At 40.5% G+C, this 19453-nt stretch overlaps 1 protein-coding gene across 3 annotated transcripts; it reads left to right on the forward strand.

Moving 5' to 3' along the window:
• The first annotated feature begins 459 nt into the window (after window positions 1-459).
• On the forward strand, window positions 460-18603 carry TBP (TATA-box binding protein). 3 transcript variants are annotated; one of them, XM_030810001.1, is made up of 8 exons: window positions 460-590; window positions 2998-3199; window positions 7892-8298; window positions 10983-11070; window positions 12373-12464; window positions 15360-15527; window positions 17159-17253; window positions 17932-18603. In XM_030810001.1, exons 2-8 carry the CDS (start codon window positions 3146-3148, stop codon window positions 18009-18011), a joined length of 984 nt encoding a protein of 327 aa, XP_030665861.1. In that variant the 5' UTR covers window positions 460-590; window positions 2998-3145; the 3' UTR covers window positions 18012-18603. The 3 variants fall into 3 exon arrangements, with proteins under 3 accessions (XP_030665861.1, XP_030665860.1, XP_030665862.1); XM_030810000.1 differs by having other exon boundaries at window positions 469-590; window positions 2995-3199; window positions 17932-18597; XM_030810002.1 differs by lacking the exon at window positions 2998-3199 and having other exon boundaries at window positions 470-590.
• Window positions 18604-19453: the final 850 nt, after the last annotated feature.

The following is a 19453-nucleotide window of genomic DNA, read 5'->3' on the forward strand; positions in this document are numbered from 1 at the left end:
GAAGATCAGCTAGCGTTCTTGCTGACAGGTAAGGAGCACGCGCTTACCGAGTGCCAAGCACTGCTCAGGCATTGCTTCTGTCAATCTCTGTCAATCTCCCGACAGCCCACGGGTAAGCAGTGTTATCATTATTCAAGCTTACAGAAAAAACTGCGGGGGAGAGGTCAGGTAACTTGCCAAAGGTAACGCCGCTGGTTGCTTTAAACAACAACAACAACAACAAAACACACACACACATATACACACACACGCCATTTAAAAAATCGATCTTTCCTAAGTCCAGCAAGGGCCAATTAGAGACGGCTGTGGCACGGCGGCCCCGCCCCGGAACTCCTCAAGAGCTTCGCCCCTCCTTACCTTAAGCTCTGCGCCTATGGAAACACAGGAAGTGACCTATGCCCACACTTCGCATGGCCTCGGCCCTAGTGGGAGCAACTCGCTGAAGCCGAGGTCAGAACTGGCGGAAGTGACATTATCAACGCGCGCCAGGAGTTCAGTGAGGTCGGGCAGGTTCGCTGTGGCGGGCGCTTGGGCCGCTGGCTGTTTAACTTCGCTTCCGTTGGCCCGTAGTGATCTTTGCAGTGACCCAGGTAACAGCTTGTACTCTTTTCTGACGGTTCGGGCGGAGGCGACCACTGCATTGAGGCCATGGGAGCAGTGGTGGAGAAGAAACTAGGAATTGGCGCGCGTGCAGGCCCCTGGGGGGACGTTCCTCCCTCTCGTGCTGCCGCCGTTCCGGCCTGTAACGGCCACTTGGCCGCCGCTCCCGCCTGGTGCCCTACTCTGCCGTGTTGCGCAAGCGGCTTCCCATCGTGCGATTGTGGGGCTCAGGGTACTACTGGCTGGCTGGGCGGCGGCAGGCGGGACAGGACAGTCCCTTGCATCGAAGACCCTAAGTTTACCCTGCCCTGTCCTGCCATCCGCTTCTTCTCCGTGTTAGAAGCAGATTCACCCTGATCTGTGCCCGCCTGTTTTGCTACCAACATTGAGACTTACTTTGTCAGAAGCCTGAGACAGCGGGCACGGTAGCGCTTAAAATATAATACACACCACTTTATTTACAGGGTCTCCCATCTCTCAGTTCAGGCCATCATGGTTTTCTAAATCTCTAGGTAGGCTTTTCTGTGAAAAGACTGTGCTTCATTTAGTTATACAGACACTAGAAGGCTATGCAGAATTAATTTGATTGCCTGCAAAAAATATTGGATTTGATGTTTCCATTTCCAAGAGATGAAGATACCCAGCAAACAACTCTTTTCTGAGGATAAATTAGTGCAGTAATCACTGTGTGGTTTCTTCTGTAGACTTATTTGCAAAAAGTGGCCTGAAGCCACCGAAGGTCCTGGATAAATCTCTAATCATACTTATAATGGCTTTAAATTCTGCCATCATTATCTCTTGCCTCAACCTTAGATTCCTGAAACGGAACTTCCAGCCTCCAGTTTTACTCCTCTCAAATTCATCTAGTGTTGTCAAATTAGATCTATTCATACTGCACTTCCAAAATCCGTAACTGTTATTATTGCCTATGCAATAACATTTAAAACTCCTGATAGTATGAGCCCACCAATATGTGCTGTCTCATCTCCTGCAGTGACCTTCTATACAGTCATGCTAAGCTTGTCGCCTGCATACTGCATGCTTTTTCAATCTGTTACCTCTTTCTGCTTGATTTCTCTTTTGTCTGAAGCCCTGATTTGTAAATTCGTACTCACCTTGTGAGACCCAAGTTAGATGGTCCCTGCTTTGTGAAAACACTGCCCTCTCTTCACAGTGATGGGCTGTTAGTCTGTATTGTCTTCTCTTCCAGGGGTGCACATGGGCTCATTCAGGATCACATACTGTATTCCAGGATAGTGCTAGATGCAGAGATCACAAAGACATGTAGGCTGGTTTTTGCATTCAAGGAACTTAGCTTAGACCATACCTGCTATTATAATACTATGTTTTACAGTAATTATTTGCATACCCTTCATACTGAACACTTTGATGCCAAGGACTATATCCTCCTATCTTTATATCCTCATCTGCAGCACTTCTGTTATTGTTATTATAGGATAACTGTCAAAAAAAAGTATAATTTAAAAAATATCTGATATATTTATTTCCAGAAGTAGAGCTTGCTTTCTTTTTTGGTCTGTTTTTCAGCGATGAGTATGTAGGATAGATAGTCTTTGGGGGCCTTTGCCCTTTCAAAGTGATCGTCAGAGTCTTTCATACATTCAGCAAATATCTGAGTGTCTGTTCTGTACCAGCACATGCTTGAAGTACATATGCCTGAAGGATCTTTGGACATATAATTTGTAACTTTGAGACCTCTAAGTTCTATGTGAGAATATGTTGGTATAAACTCATTTCAGATGTGTCGTGAGTAAAGCGATGATGATTTAAGAAAAGTCAGATAACAGGCATAGTTTGCATTAATGTGTTCTAAAGAGGTAAGGTTATTACATTTATAAAAATTCAGGGCTTTATCTCTGTGCAGCTTTTCTCTTACAGTTTCATTACAGTAGGAGCTTGATAAATGATTACTCTGAAGTATATTGGATTGAATTTAATATTTACTTAATTTTTTGCCCAAGACATTGTAGAGGATGTAAAATTGGAATATTATTAGATCTGAACTTTGCCTAACAGTGCTGTGTATACAGTGCTTAGTAAATATTCTGCTCTGATATTACATTTTGCTTAGGAATTAGTTTTCTAGGTGTTTTTCCTCAAAAGTTTTTAATGCTGGTTATGACAGCTCGATTTTGAGCATTTTTCGAGTATTTAAACATGTAACAAAATGATTTTTGTTTTGTTGGCGATTTTACATGCAATCACCGGTAACATGGAAGGAATAAGACTTTAGGATTATAAGGTAAAAACAAATGTATTCCAAAATAGCTTCATTGGTTTTCATGTTTGTGTTTTGTATAGCCATAGAACTGGCTTATAGGACTGTACAGGCTACCTGGATCCTTAAATTAAACTTCAGACTTTTTTCCAAAGCAGCATCAGTGTTTCTTGGTGTGTGAAGATAACCCAAGGAACTGAAGAAGTTGCTGAGAAGAGTGTGCTGGAGATGCTCTAGGAAAAAATTGAATAGTGAGACGAGTTCCAGCCCAAGGGTTTCTGGTTTGCCAAGAAGAAAGTGAACATCATGGATCAGAACAACAGCCTGCCACCTTACGCCCAGGGCTTGGCCTCCCCTCAGGTAATACAGCAGGAGGGAGAGAATAGGGAGGGCGGAAATCTGAACTGCAAGAGATGGTATCAAAAGGCAAGGAAGGGCATTTAATGATCTGTTTTTGAAAATGATTGAATATATTTTTTAAGCCTTATTTTGTTGAGAAGTTCTATTAGGCTTTGAATAGGCACAATGGTGTTTATTTGAGGAGTCTGTTTGGAAGCTAAGTTATATATTTATAAAACACCTAATATTTTGATAAACACATGAGAATGTTCCAAATGATTATATAGGGTCTTTGATTTTGAAAATCACCCTCACCAAATTATTTTCAAGTTTTATTTTTCCCCTTTTACATTTCAAGTTCTCAACCACCCATCTACTTAAAAAATTTTTCAGCCTGGGTGCAGTGGTTCACGCCTGTAATCCCAGCACTTTGGGAGGCCAAGGTGGGGGGGATCACCTGAGGTCAGGAGTTCGAGACCAGCCTGGCCAACGTGGTGAAACCTCATCTCTACAAAATATACAAAAATTAGCCAGGCGTTGTGGCGGGTGCCTGTAATCCCAGCTACTTGGGAGGCTGAGGCAGGGAGAACTGCTTGAACCCGGGAGGTGGAGGTTGCAGTGAGCAGAGGTCGTGCCACTGCACTCCAGCATGGGAGACAAAGCGAGACTCTGTCTCAAAAAAAAAAAAAAAAAAAAGCAATAACTTTTGTTGAAATATAATTTACATACAAAAAAACTCATTTTAAGTGTCTGTTTTGATAATTACATAATGTATAAGTTACAGAACATTTCAATTACCTAAAAGTCCCTTCTTCCCCTTTATAGTCACTCTGCTGGCCCCAGGTAACTACTGAATCTGCTTTTCAATGCTGAAGATTAGTTTCATCTATTCTAGAATTTCATATAGATGGAATCATAGTGTATGCTTTTTTGTGTATGTTTGACTTCTTAGCCCAATATACTGTTTGTATATCCGTAGTTAATCCATTGTATAGCTAAGTGTCACTCCATTGTTTGGATGTTCCACAGTTCATCCATTCTCCAGTTGCTCACATTTGGGGTCTTTCCAGTTTGGAGCTATTATGAATAAAAGCACTGTAAACATTTGTGTAGACTTTGAATGCACTGTTTTTACTTCTCATGGGTAAATACTTAGGAGTAGGATTGCTAGGTCCTATATTGGTGTATGTATAACTTTATAAGAAACTGCCAAACTGTTTTCTGAAGTGGCTGTATTGTTTTGCAGCATAAGAGATTTAAGTTGCTCCACATCCTAACCAACACTTCGTGCTGTCAGTCTTTCTACTTTTACTCTAGTGATTGCTTAGTAGTATCTTATTGTGGTTTTGATTTTTATTTGCCTGATTACTAATGTTTCTGAGCACCTTGGCAAGTGCTTGTCAGCCACTCATACACAGGCCCACCTCACTTTACTGCACTTCACTTTACTGCATGTTTGACAAATTGAAGGTTGTGGTAAACCTGTACCCAGCAAGTCTTGGCGTTATTTTTCCAACAGTGTGTACTCACTTCATGTCTTGGGGTTAGATTTTGGTAATTTTTGCGGGATTTCAAACTTTTTCATTATTATCTGTTATTGTTATCAAACTTTTTCTTTTTCTTTTTTTTTTTTTTTTTTCCAGACAGTCACTCTGTTGCGCAGGCTGGAGTGCAGTGGTGTAGTCTTGGCTCACTGCAACCTCCATCTCCCGTGTTCAAGCAATTCTCCTGCCTCAGCCTCGCAAGTAGCTAGGATTACAGGCATGCACCACTACACCCAGCTAAATTTTGTATTTTTAGTGGAGACGGAGTTTCACCATGTTGGCTAGGCTGGTGTCAAACTACTGGCTGCAAGTGATCCATCTGCCTTGGCCTCCCAAAGTGTTGGGATTACAGGCATAAGCCACTGTGCCCAGTCAAACCTTTTCATTATTATCTGTTATTGTGATCAGTGATCTTTGATGTTACTATTGTAGTTATTATTGAATACCATAAACTGCACCCGTATAATACAGGAACTTAACTGATAAATGTCTACAATCTGACCAGCCATTCCCCCATCTCTCTCCCTCTCCTTGGTCTTCCCTAGTCCTTGAGACACAACAATATGGAAATTAGGCTAATTAATAACCTTACAGTGACTTTTAATTAAGTGTTCAGATGAAGGGAAGAGCTGCACATCTCTCATTTTAAACCAAAAGCTAGAAATGATTATACTTAGTGAAGAAGGCATGTTGAAAGCTGAGACAGGCTAAAAGCTAGGCCTCTTGCACCAAAATAGTTAGCCAAGTTGTGAATGCAAGGGAAAAGTTCTTAAAGGAAATGAGAAGTGCTACTCCAGTAAACCCACAAGTGATAAGAAAGCAAAACAGCCTTATTGCTTATATGGAGAAAGTTTGACTGGTCTGGATAGAAGATCATACCACCCATACATCCCCTTAAGCCAAAGTGTAATCCAGAGCAAGGCCTTAACTCTCTTCAATTCTGTAAAGGCTGAGAGAGGAGAGGAAGCTGTAGAAGAAAATTTTGAAACTAGCAGAGGTTTATTCATGAGCTTTAATAAAGGAGAGAAGCCTTCTCCACAACATAGAAATGCAACGTGAAGCAGCAAGTTATCTGGAAGATCTAGCTGAGATAATTGATGAAGGTGACTATACTAATATACTAAATAATGGATTTTTAATGTAGATGAAACAGCCTTCTACTGGAAGAAGATGCTGTCTAGGACTTTTATAGCTAGAGAGGAGAAATCAGTGCCTAGCTTCAAAGCTTCAGAGGATTGGCTGACTGTAGTTAGGGGCTAACAGAGCTGGTGACCTTAAGTTGAAGCCAGTGCTCATCTACTGTTCTAAAATCATAGAGCCCTTAAGAATTACGCTAAATCTACTGTGCCTGTTCTCAGTAAACAGAACAACAAAACCTGATGAGAGCACGTCTGTTGACAGCATGGTTTACTGAACATTTTAAGCTCTTTGAGATCTACTCAGAAAAAAAGTTTCATTTCAAAATATTACTCACTGACAGTGTAACTAGTTGTCCACAAGCTCTGATGGAGAAGAACAAGGAGATTAATATTGTTTTCATGCCTGCTTAAATAATATATCCATTCTTCAGCCCATGGATCAAGGAGTAATTTCAACTTTCAATTCTTACTATTTAAGAAATACAGCAGGGCATGGTGGCTCATGCTTGTAATCTCGGTACTTTGGGAGGCCAAGGTGGAAGGATCACTCAAAGCCAGGAGCTCGAGACCAACCTGGGTAACAAAACAAGTCCCTGTTGCTACAAAAAAAAATTTTTTTTGAATTAGCTGGTCATGGTGGCATGTGCCTGTAGTCCCAGCTACTTGGGAGGCTGAGGCGGGAGGGTCACTTGAGTCCAGAAGTTAAAGGCTACAATGGAGACCCTGTCTCAAAGAAAGGAAGCAGGGAGGGACATATGCTGTAGCTGCCATAGATAATGATTCCTCTGATGGATCTGGGCAAAGTGAATTGAAAACCTTCTGGAAAAGATTCACCATTCTAGATGCCATTAAGAACGTTCGTGATTCATGGGAGGAGGGTGAAATATCAACATGAATAAGAGTTTGGAAGAAGTTGATTCCAACCCTCATGGATGACTTTGAGAGGTTCTAGACTTCAGTGCTAGAAGTTACTGCAGGTGTAGTGGAGATAGCAAGTGAACTAGAATTAGAAGTGAATCTGAAGATGTGACTGATTTGCTGCAACTTTTTGATAAAACCTGAACAGATGAGGAGTTGCTTCTTGTGGATAAGCAAAGAAAGTGGTTTCTTGAGATGGAATTGACTCCTGGTGAAGAATTGATGACTTTAGAATATTACATAAACTTAGTTGATAAAGCAGCAGCAGGGTTTGAGAGGATTGACTCCAATTTTGAAATAAGTTCTAGTGTGGGTAAAATGCTGTCAGACAGCATCCTATGCTACAGAGACATCTTCAGTGAAAGGAAGAGTTAGTCGGTGTGGCAAACTTCATCAGTCTTATTTTAAGAAATTGCCACAGCTACCACCCTGATCCGTCAGCAGCCATCAACATCGAGGCAAGACCCTCTGTCAGCAAAAAGATGATGATTTGCCGCAGGCTCACATGATTGTAGCATTTTTAGCAATAAAGCATTTTTAAATTAAGGTATATGCATATTATCAGACATAATGCTACTGCACACTTAATAGACTACAGTGTTAACATAACTTTTGTAGACACTGGGAAATAGAGATGGTCTGGAACCTAACCCGCAGTATCTCTGAGGTATGCCTGCATCTTCATTTATAATATGTCCTTCACATCTTTTGCCCTTTTTTATTATTTTATTTGTTGATCTTCTTTTATGGAGTTGTCAGAGCTCTTTATTATTCTGTTTACCAGTCCTTTCTCAGATGTATGTATTGTAGGTATTTTTTTTCCCAGTCTGTGGCCTGCCTTTTAATTTTCTCAGTGGTGTCTTTCAAAGAACAGAAGTTTTTAATTTTTCCGAAGTTCAGTTTATCAATTTTTCTTCATGTTTATCTACCATGTGGTATTAAAGAAGAAAGCAATATGTATAAGAATAGCTGGTTCTTCCATAATTAATGTTTAATAACCCCATTATTCTCAGAAGGCATCTGTCTTTGCACATCTCACCTGCTGTTCCACCAAGAAAGTTGCACACTTAGCAGCAGCTGGCCTAACCTATTTTTCTCCTTGCTCTCCACAGGGTGCCATGACTCCCGGAATCCCTATCTTTAGTCCAATGATGCCTTATGGCACTGGATTGACCCCACAGCCTATTCAGAACACCAATAGTCTGTCTATTTTGGAAGAGCAGCAAAGGCAGCAGCAGCAACAACAGCAGCAGCAGCAGCAGCAGCAGCAGCAACAGCAACAACAGCAGCAGCAGCAGCAGCAACAGGCAGTGGCAGCTGCAGCCGTTCAGCAGTCAACGTCCCAGCAGGCAACACAGGGAACCTCAGGCCAGGCACCACAGCTCTTCCACTCACAGACTCTCACAACTGCACCCTTGCCGGGCACCACTCCACTGTATCCCTCCCCCATGACCCCCATGACCCCCATCACTCCTGCCACACCAGCTTCGGAGAGTTCCGGGATTGTACCGCAGCTGCAGTGAGTACTTGGTGTTTTATGTTTCCTCTCACTTAGGAGTCCCTTTGAGTTGTGTTCCTGCTCTGTTTTCAGATGGATCCTTTTATTAAGGGAGGGAGTGGCACTAACAGTAATTGTGTATCAGAATTTGCTTTATCTCACACTTGGGAAAGGGAAGCAAAGCTCTTAGTCAGTGTCCTCAGTAAAAGGCTCTTAACAGGTTTAGAAATGTGGTCATTTGGCCGGGCGCGGTGGCTCACGCTTGTAATCCCAGCACTTTGGGAGGCCGAGGCGGGTGGATCACGAGGTCAGGAGATCGAGACCACGGTGAAACCCCGTCTCTACTAAAAATACAAAAAATTAGCCGGGCGTGGTGGCGGGCGCCTGTAGTCCCAGCTACTCGGAGAGGCTGAGGCAGGAGAATGGCGTGAACCCGGGAGGTGGAGCTTGCAGTGAGCCGAGATTGCGCCACTGCACTCCAGCCTTGGCGACAGAGGGAGACTCCGTCTCAAAAAAATAAAAAAATAAAAAAAAAAAAAAGAAATGTGGTCATTTGTGTTTACATACCTGAGCCAATAAAATTTAATCTTTCACTGTTGTTATTATTATATTATAGGCATTTCCCTGTATCTGATATCGCTAAATCACAATGTTATGTAGTCTCTTTCCCTTATGCTATTTTAGGTCTTTAGTCACAATATCAGTATAATTTCTGGTAGTTCTTGTTTTTTGTTTTTACCATGGGGGCTGCATATAATCTTTGAAGGTTTGTGTCCTTCCCACAAAATGAGGATGACTGTTCTTGTCGTAAATGGATTTTTCTACCTAAATGAAGTGGGTTCTATATGTAACAGTGTAGTAGGGGTAGGAAATAATTTCATCTTCCTGAAAAACCAGCAATATTTCCAAATAATCCCAGTCAATAAGAAGTGTATAGCTTTTCATTTTAGAAAGCTTATGACCAAATTAAAAGGTTACTTGCAGTCTCTGCATCTCATCTCAGTTTTCTTGTACAGATACCTTCCTCCTTCATACTCCCTTTAGATCTAGTATTTCCTATTTGCATTTATTCACCTTGTTACATATATGGTTGTTGTTTATAAGCTATCTCTGATCATTTTTGGAACTAAGTGTGTGTAATCGTGGATGCTGACTTTCACCCAAAGACCTAAATCTTGCCTCCACAATTTTGTTTGACCCCACACACAATTTTAAAAACAGAGTAATTTTAGTGATTTTAGAGAGAGCCCTTTTTAGCTCACCCTTGTCTATACCGCTCCCATGCGTCCAGCATGCTTGTCTGACTCCCAGGAATATTTAAGTTTGCATTTCTGATTTAAATAATAAATTATAAATAGTACAGTCAGGTGTTTGTTTCTTGCCAGTGCCTTTGTTGTTCTGATACTCCCCAGAGCATCCAGTCATCCCCATTCCTGAATTTCCACTATCTACTAAGAACCCTCCTGGGTGGTAATTCAGTGCCCTCTCAATCTTGTAGGCTTAAGAGGGATTAAGGTAAATATTTAATTAATGAAAATATATAAGAATACATTTAACAATTATGTGACTAAAGTTGTGATAGACATACTAAAATCTACTTGATATAGTTCATAAGTGGACAAATGCTAAAGGCAGATGTGTATACAACGGTGATTGGAAGGAAATAAGATGATATGGAAACGAAAACATTCATTGTGTGGATCAACCTAATTGGCTTTACAGTTGTGTATCATAGACTGCCATTCTCTTTTGAAAAAAATTATGAGCCATCAAGTTTTCAAAAGTATTGCCTTTTGACAGTACAAGACAAAGAACCAGGAGCAACAATGAGCTAAAACCTCTTTGAACCTACGTCTTTGAAATCTGGACTCGATATTCTTGGGATGCTGATTTCCAGGGCCATGCCAGACAGTTGTTGAGCAGTTAATTGCATTCAAAGGGCATTGCCCATTTCAAGTATATATACTTTCATAAGCAGAAAAATGTACAATGAAAATGTGGATTTGTTTAAATTTTTATTAAAATTTCTAATAGAGTTGCTTTTTAGTATGTCTTTATTCTTGTATAAGTTATTCATTAAATGATTTAAGAACACTGAGAAATGAAAGGGGTCAGTGGACCCAGATGCTTCCGTTTATCCTTATTTACTGAGAGTTAATTAGAAGAGAAAGCAGGGTTTTGCTTTTTTTTTTTTTTTTTTTTTTTTGCTAAAGACACTTAGCTCTTGTTTTTCAAAAGATACTTACTTTGAGAGAACTGGGCAGTTCATGCCTGCTTGTTTTCATTATAAATAGCGACTTAGGAGTAGGGTGGTGGTGGTGGCTTTTCAGAGCTCACAGATGAGAATTGAGTTTGTCTGTAAGAAGGCTAAGGGCAGGCTCTGGAGACAGACAGACTCAAATCCTGGCTCCTCCACTTGGGAGCCATTGCATCCTGAGCAAGGTGCACTACCTTTAAGCTTCAGCTTATTTATCCAAATGTGTGAATACTGGTAACTTCTACCTCAGTGCATTATAAGTATTAAATGGAATAATCTATCTAAAATGCTCAACATGTGCATGATACTTGTTAAACAATAAATGTGAGCAATTAAAAAAAATTAAAGCCTGGTTGAAATAATGAGATGTCTGCATAATTTCTAACACCTCATCCAATGAAAGTTAAGTAATTTAAATAGTTGTGTTTTCTTTTTAAATTTCTTACAGAAATATTGTATCCACAGTGAATCTTGGTTGTAAACTTGACCTAAAGACCATTGCACTTCGTGCCCGAAATGCCGAATATAATCCCAAGGTTAGATTTAATGGATTTCTTTTTTTTTTTCTTTTTTGTCTTTGCCATGTCTCTGTATTTTAATGTATTTCACGCTGTATAACAAATGTCTGTAGATCAGGCCAGGCACAGTGGCTAATGCCTGTAATCCCAGCACTTTGGGAGGCTGAGGAAGGAGAATTGCTTGAGCCAAGGAGATCAACACCAGCCCAGGCAACATGGCAAGACCTTGTCTCTTAAAAAAAAAAATCGGCCGGGCTTGGTGGCTCACACGTGTAATCCCAGCACTTTGGGAGGCCGAGGCGGGCAGATCATCTGAGGTCAGGAGTTCAAGACCATCCTGGCCAACACAGTGAAACCCCGTCTCTACTAAAAATACAAAAATTTGCCGAGAGTGGTGGCATGCGCCTGTAATCCCAGCTACTTGGGAGGCTGAGGCAGGAGAATCACTTGAACCTGGGAGGCAGAGGGTGCAGTGAGCGGAGATTGCGCCATTGCATTCCAGCCTGGCAACAGAGCGAGACTCCGCCTCAAAAAAAAAAAAATCTGTATATCAAAGAGTTTGTGTTATGCTTATTCCTTGACACCAACAAAATGAAGATCTAAAGTAAAATGTGCATTGTTTTGTATCTTTTATTGAGTGTCTGTGATATAAGAATCCCTGGGAATACAGCAGTCTATAAAATAAGCTAAGTTATATATATATTGTATTGGGATCATGTGAAGAATTTTGTATAAGTATAGGGATGATGTTTGCCAGCTATAGTAGGCAAAGTAACTTGGATAAACATTAGCTGGGTTGAGAGAAGTGTTAAGTAATGGACTTAGCGTGCATTTTAAAATGCTTGAAACATAATGCCTAAGATCTGAAAGATAGCTAAGGGTCTGAAAATCACTTTTTAACCACTCATAATGAGTCTGTATGACATGTGCCATTCTAAGAATTAATCTTTCATCTATTATAATCACATTTACTTGAATACAAATATAAAGTAGAAACAGAAGCACTGGTGTTTATTGAGAACATAACCAAATTTTGCAAACATTTCTCTTGATGGAATGCTCATGTGAAAGAACATACAGATCTTGGTATAACTTGGTAGTCACAATTGATTATTTTCTGCTCCTTATGCAAAGGAATATTTGTTACATGTGGTGTATGCAAATCCTTTACAGATATACAGAAATACAGGACAAATATTTTGATAACTAGATGTACTATGTCTTTCCTACCAGTTGTGATTTTTTGTCAATGGGTAGTTCTCCTAACAAAATTGAGCAGTTTGGCATGACCTCACTAATTATTCTCTCTGACCATTTTAGCGGTTTGCTGCAGTAATCATGAGGATAAGAGAGCCACGAACCACGGCACTGATTTTCAGTTCTGGGAAAATGGTGTGCACAGGAGCCAAGAGGTAGCCGTAAGAAATTCATTCTTCTGGCCTATGGGTTATGAATGAAAAGGTGATATCTCATTGTTTTTAGGTTATTAGGTTAGCACTTTAACATGTTATTATTGCTTTCTTATAAAAACCATTTTAATAAGATTCTATTAATTTTATTTTTATTTATTTATGTATCATTTGATTCTATTAATTTTAGATAGCAGTGATTTCATTTTCTTAAAAATTAGATATGGGCAGGCGTGGTGTCTCACCAAGGCGGGCAAATCACTTGAGGCCAGGAGTTCGAGACCAGCCTGGCCAACACGGTGAAACTCCATCTGTACTAAAAATACAAAAATTAGCCAGGCGTGGTAGTGGATGTCTGTAGTCCCAGCTACTTGGGAGGCTGAAGCATGAGAATCGCTGAAATCTGGGAGGTGGAGGTTGCAGTGAGCTGAGATCATGCCACTGTACTCCAGCATGGGAGACAGAACAAGACACTTTCTCCAGAAAAAAAAAAAAAAAAAAAATTAGGTAAGCTGTAATACAACATCAGAACTATTAATAAAATTCCCTTTATATGAAAAATGTTGTAAATAACACAAATACATCTTGAAATGGAAGAAAAATGATAAGAATGAAAACACTTCTAAGCTAATGCTGTAAGGGCTTTGCAGACCTTATTGGGCCTGGCAGCGTGACAGCACCACGTGTTGGCCGCAGAAACCTGCCGTCTCACTGGAACTAGCTTTCATTATGAGTGTTTGAGTTGTGCAGATCTTAAGGAATGCACCCATATTATAAAATGTCATTGCCTATATTCTCCATCTGAAGTGATCCTGTCTGAAGGTTAGTGCTCTGGGGACCTGACTATTCTAAACAGAGCTCATATACCTGGTAGGAGTCAAAAACTAGGGGGAAAATTAGTGACATTAGCTTCATAAATGAACTGAACAAATAAACTAAAACTTTTTTTTTTTTTTTTTTTTGAGATGGAGTCTTGCTCTGTCACCCAGGCTGGAGTGCAGTGGCGCAATCTCGGCTCACTGCAAGCTCTGCCTCCTGGGTTCACGCCATTCTCCTGCCTCAGCCTCTCCGAGTAGCTGGGACTACAGGCGCCCGCCACCACGTCCGGCTAATTTTTTGTATTTTTAGTAGAGACGGGGTTTCACCGTGGTCTCGATCTCCTGACCTCATGATCCGCCCGCCTCGGCCTCCCAAAGTGCTGGGATTACAAGCGTGAGCCACCGCGCTCGGCCACTAAAACTTTTTAAATGAAAGAGTATTAAATGTACCTGGAGGTATCAACACATAGAAGGGGCTGTGGATGTTTTTGCTTATTCTGAAGTTTGAAATTGTCTTTCAGTGAAGGGAATGCCATTGGTGTGGACATTCTGGCTCCTGGTCTCCGAGTTTTTTCAGAATGCAGGACAAGGATCTGTTCTTACCTTTCACTTCCCCTTGGCCACAATATGCAGTAGTAACCTTTTTAATTAAGAGCCTTTTTGTTTGCTTGTTTTCCCCTGCATGGAACATCAGAAACTTTTGGTTTATCAAGGCAAGCTTTTCATGCAGCATTTAGCCTTTTTGTCCCAGAGCATCTGAAAACTGAATATTGTATATCTAGTTGGATGACTATTTCATCAAGACAAGAAACCACCAATAAATTTACCTGAAAATTAAAAGCATAGCATATATATGTATGCTTGATTTTTGTTCTTCCTGATCCCCTGCATCTGATAGTCTTTTAACGGTAATATTTTCACATTCTTTTTTTTTGTTGTTGTTGTTTTTGAGATGGAGTCTCACTCTGCGCCCAGGCTGGAGTGCAGTGGGGCGATCTTGGCTCACTACAAGCTCCGCCTCGTGGGTTCATGCCATTCTCTTGCCTCAGCCTCCCGAGTAGGTGGGACTATAGGTGCCCGCCACCATGCCCGGCTAATTTTTTTGTGTTTTTAGTAGAGACGAGGTTTCACTGTGTTAGCCAGGATGGTCTCGATCTCCTGACCTCATGATCCGCCTGCCTCAGCCTCCCAAAGTATTGTGATTACAGGTGTGAGCCACCGTGCCCGGCCTGCCTGCCTGCCTTCCTTTTTCTCTTTTCTTTTTTTCTCTTCTCTTCTTTCTTTCTTTCCTTTTCTTTCTTTTTTTTTTTTTGGCAGAGTCACCTAGGCTGGAGTGCAGTGGCACATTCTTGGCTCATTGCAACCTCCACCTCCCAAGTTCAAATGATTCTCTTGCCTCAGCCTCTCAAGTAGCTGGGATTACAGGTGCCTGCCACCACGCCTGGCTAATTTTTGTATTTTTAGTAGAGATAGGGTTTCACCATGTTGACCAAACTGGTCTCGGAACTCTTGACCTCAGGTGATCTATCCGCCTTGGCCTCCCAAAGTGCTTGGGATTACAGGTGTGAGCCACCACACTTGGCCCACATTCTGCTTTTCTTATGTAAGCTCTGAACTGCTAAGTCATAGTTTTATTCAACAAATGACATAGGAATGTCTATTCATGAGTCTTGGTATAAAAGAGGATAGAATTAGTGAATACATTGTTCAATAATAAATCTCATCAACATTTTCTGATCAAAATGAAGTTTGTTAATTTTCTTCTCAGTAGAAATGCATGGGCTAAAATACATAAATAGTGATGATTGATGATGGTGATAATTCACATCCATAAAATCTAGGGCTACAATAATTTGGCGGATTGAAAGGTCATTTTGGCAGGCCCACAGTTTTCTGTCAAGGATCCAGGAATACTTTAGAAGGAATTGTGAATGTCTGTCAGTCTTTTCTCCTATTGAAAGAAGGCTGACCACTTTACACTTTATTAGTTTACTGTTTTGGACTTCTTATAAGTTATTAGTTTAAATAAGTATTTTAGCTGGCTCTGAGTATGAATAACTCACTTTTTTCCTTTCCCTAGTGAAGAACAGTCCAGACTGGCAGCAAGAAAATATGCTAGAGTTGTACAGAAGTTGGGTTTTCCAGCTAAGTTCTTGGACTTCAAGATTCAGAACATGGTGGGGAGCTGTGATGTGAAGTTTCCTATAAGGTTAGAAGGCCTTGTGCTCACCCACCAACAATTTAGTAGGTAAGTCTGAAATGTATTATGATTGCTCTTGGCAACAGTTCATTTATAATCTAAACATGTTCAGAATAAAACACCTGCAAAATATTCAGTATATGAGAACAGTTGACATGGTTATAGTTGTATGTATTCTTGCATTGTCTTCCTGATGTTCTCAGTCATATTTATCACCCTTACCAGCCTCTGCTTCCCTTAGCACTTAGCGGTACCCATAACTCCCCTTTACTGGAATGAATTTGATTCTACATCTGTATGTTTTATCATTTTATTGCTGAATACACTTGGAATGCATGAATTGAACCTAACCTTTTGTATCAATTTTTTTTCCCAGTTTGGATCTTCTCTTTTAGTCAACATTGTGTCAGATCTACCAGCAAAGTGTGAAGTTGAGCCATAGGAACAACTTTCTATTATCTTCCCTGCTACTTGCAGGTGAAGACTCACAGGCAGGCAGCCCTGTCCACCTCACTGCTTCATCTCATGGTCTTCTGGTGTCTGTTCACAGGCACATTAGTTATGTGTGCCCCTTGGGCTCACTTGGTTCCTCCTGCCCTGGGCCTTTGCACTTGGCTGCTTTTATGCCTAGTACACTCATTGCCCTTTTCACCTAGGAAGCTCCCACCTGAGTTCCATATGTCTACCCGTTGCACTCTTCCTCAGAGAAGCCTGTCCTGAATTTTGTCTTAGGTCAGACACACAGAAACAGAGGCATCCTGTTTTCAGTCTCTCTGAACTGAGAAAAATGAGATTACTAGGTTTAGAAGAATATGTACCAGGCCTGGCCTGGTGGCTCACGCCTGTAATCCCAACACTTTGGGAGGCCGAGGCAGGCAGATCACTTGAGTTCAGGAGTTCAAGACCAGCCTCGCCAACATGGTGAAACCCCGTCTCTACTAAAAATTCAAAAATTAGCTGGATGTGGTGGTACACGCCTGTAATCCCAGCTACACAGGAGGCTGAGGCAGGACAATCACTCGAACCCAGGAGGTGAAGGTTGCAGTGAGCCAAGATCGTGCCACTGTACTCCAGCCCGGGCGACACAGCAAGACTCCGTCTCAAAAAAAAAAGAATATATACCAATAGTCCATTCAGTCAGACAGCTTAATCAGGTATAGGTTAATTCTCAGGCTAGTATATAAGTTTGATTAAATTTCCTGACCACAGTTGACAGCTAGAGAATATTTCACTTTAAGGAGGTGAGATATGATTAAAAGTTAAACTGTCAGTATCGGATCTTAGAAGTAAGTGATTATTAGGACTGTAATAGTAATTATTAGGACTGTAAAAGTAAAGGATTATTATCTGCATTAGATATCATTATATCTAATGATACAGAGACTGCAGACATAACTACAGGGCTCTTTTTCTTAAATCAGAAAATCCAGATTCAATAGAAATAGGGTAAAGTGATAGGAGGACAAATAGCCTCCCATCCAATGGTTATCAACGGATGACTACAAGTCGGCCTCACTTGCTTTAATTATTCTATCCTTTGATGCTGTTTGAAGAACTGTGCTTTACCTCTTGACTGGTTTGCTTGTTTATTCAGTATTTTTCCTTGTACAGGTCCTGATTGTATCTAAAAGCACACAAAGCTCTTAATTTCTAAACTGTTTTTGCAATTTTCCTTCCAGTTATGAGCCAGAGTTATTTCCTGGTTTAATCTACAGAATGATCAAACCCAGAATTGTTCTCCTTATTTTTGTTTCTGGAAAAGTTGTATTAACAGGTAAGTTATAACAGGAAGTAGTATCTGAAAGTTCGTAAGTGTTTTGAGTATGGCATTTTCTCAGTGCTGAAAAGAAATTTCAGTTTTGGGACAGTGGGCTAGCTTCTTGTACAAAGGCTTCCCACCCAAAGTCTGACGAGAAACCTGTGCACTAAAGGCACAGTGAGAGCAGGGAAGTCTGACCACAGCTCTGCAAGCAGACTTCCATTTACAGTGAGGAGGTGACCATTGCATCGAATAAAAGATGGTGTTTTCACTTGGAATTAGTTATCTGAAGCTTTAGGATTCTTCAGCAATATGATTATGAGACAAGAAAAGAAGATTCAGAAAAGAGTTTAGTTGAAGGTAGCAATTGGGAGAAGAAGATTCAGTTGTTATCATTGCCGTCCTGCTTGATTTATGGCCTGGTTCAGGACCAAGATGAGAAGTGTGAATACATGCCTCTTGAGCTATAGAATGAGACGCTGGAGTCACTAAGATGATTTTTTAAAAGTATTGTTTTATAAACAAAAATAAGATTGTGACAAGGGATTCTACCATTAATGTTTTCATGTGTGTGCCTTAATCTGACTGGGTATGGTGAGAATTGTGCTTGCAGCTTTAAGGTAATAATTTTACCTTCTTAATATGTTAAGTGCCATTTCAGTCTCTCATCTCTACTCCAACTTGTCTTCTTAGGTGCTAAAGTCAGAGCAGAAATTTATGAAGCATTTGAAAACATCTACCCTATTCTAAAGGGATTCAGGAAGACGACGTAATGGCTGTCATGTACCCTTGCCTCCCCCACCGACTTTTTTTTTTTTTTTAAACAAATCAGTTTGTTTTGGTACCTTTAAATGGTGGTGTTGTGAGAAGATGGATGTTGAGTTGCAGGTTGCGGCACCAGGTGATGCCCTTCTGTAAGTGCCCACCGCGGGATGCCGGGAAGGGGCATTATTTGTGCACTGAGAACACCGCGCAGCGTGACTGTGAGTTGCTCATACTGTGCTGCTATCTGGGCAGCGCTGCCCATTTATTTATATGTAGATTTTAAACACTGCTGTTGACAAGTTGGTTTGAGGGAGAAAACTTTAAGTGTTAAAGCCACCTCTATAATTGATTGGACTTTTTAATTTTAATGTTTTTCCCCATGAACCACAGTTTTTATATTTCTACCAGAAAAGTAAAAATCTTTTTTAAAAGTGTTGTTTTTCTAATTTATAACTCCTAGGGGTTATTTCTGTGCCAGACACATTCCACCTCTCCAGTATTGCAGGACAGAATACATGTGTTAATGAAAATGAATGGCTGTACATATTTTTTCTTTCTTCAGAGTACTCTGTACAATAAATGCAGTTTATAAAAGTGTTAGATTGTTGTTATGATACCTTGTAAGAGTCATGTGATCATACTGTTTTCCACAAAGTTGTATTTGAGATATAATGCCTGAAACCATTTTGGTGTTTGTTTCAGTCAATATTTCATTGTATGCTGCAATGAAAACAGATTAATGATCTGAGAACTCACAGTTGCTCGGGAAATGTGTATTTATTACCTTCCATATATTGAGCAACTCCTGTTTTCTAGGTATTTTGCATACAGTGCCTGGAATCCTCACAAAACTTCAGTTAGGTTGTGTTCCTCTGTTGGAGGTGAGGAGATAAGGGCCCCAGCTGAGGGACTTGGCTAAGGTTACACGGCTAGTAAGTGGTAAAAATGAGTGAGTCCTTCAGGTGTAGAAGCTGGTGCCCTATCCACAGGCTGCCAACTCTGCAGTAACTTTTTTTTGCTTGTTTTGCAGTTTTTTTCTCATGGACTATCAGGTGGACATTTGTGGGTTCTTAGGTTTTATTGTTAGGGTGGTTTTTTTTTTTTTTTTTAAATTGTAAAAGTACATCTTCAGCTGATTCAGAGGAATAAAATCAGAAAGGGGAGGTCCTTCCTTCCTTTCTCTTCTGCCTCTTTCCCCAAGATAATGACCAGATTAGTGGGTATCTTCTAAGCTCTGTTCTGTCTGTCCTCTGGGCATGGCATTTGATCCCATTTTTGGAAAAAAAAAATGATAATACATTCAATTTTATAGCTTTCCCTTTTTTCAGTCAATATATCATAAACCTATTTCCATGACTGGGAATCTAGGATACTCTTCTTAGGTACCTTCACTTACTGAGCTATTCCTGTAATTATGGTCATTTACATGACCTCCAGTTTTTCAATATCA

The sequence above is a fragment of the Nomascus leucogenys genome, chromosome 3, assembly GCF_006542625.1.
Source record: "Nomascus leucogenys isolate Asia chromosome 3, Asia_NLE_v1, whole genome shotgun sequence".
Classification (NCBI taxonomy): domain Eukaryota; kingdom Metazoa; phylum Chordata; class Mammalia; order Primates; family Hylobatidae; genus Nomascus; species Nomascus leucogenys.

Bases quoted from the DNA above. Each gene is read 5' to 3' on its own strand.
- TBP (XM_030810001.1), top strand. From the start codon at position 3,146: ATGGATCAGAACAACAGCCTGCCACCTTACGCCCAGGGCTTGGCCTCC. The intron at 3,200-7,891 runs GTAATACAGCAG...TGCTCTCCACAG, and splicing joins AGGGCTTGGCCTCCCCTCAG to GGTGCCATGACTCCCGGAAT. The intron at 11,071-12,372 runs GTTAGATTTAAT...TGACCATTTTAG, and splicing joins ATGCCGAATATAATCCCAAG to CGGTTTGCTGCAGTAATCAT.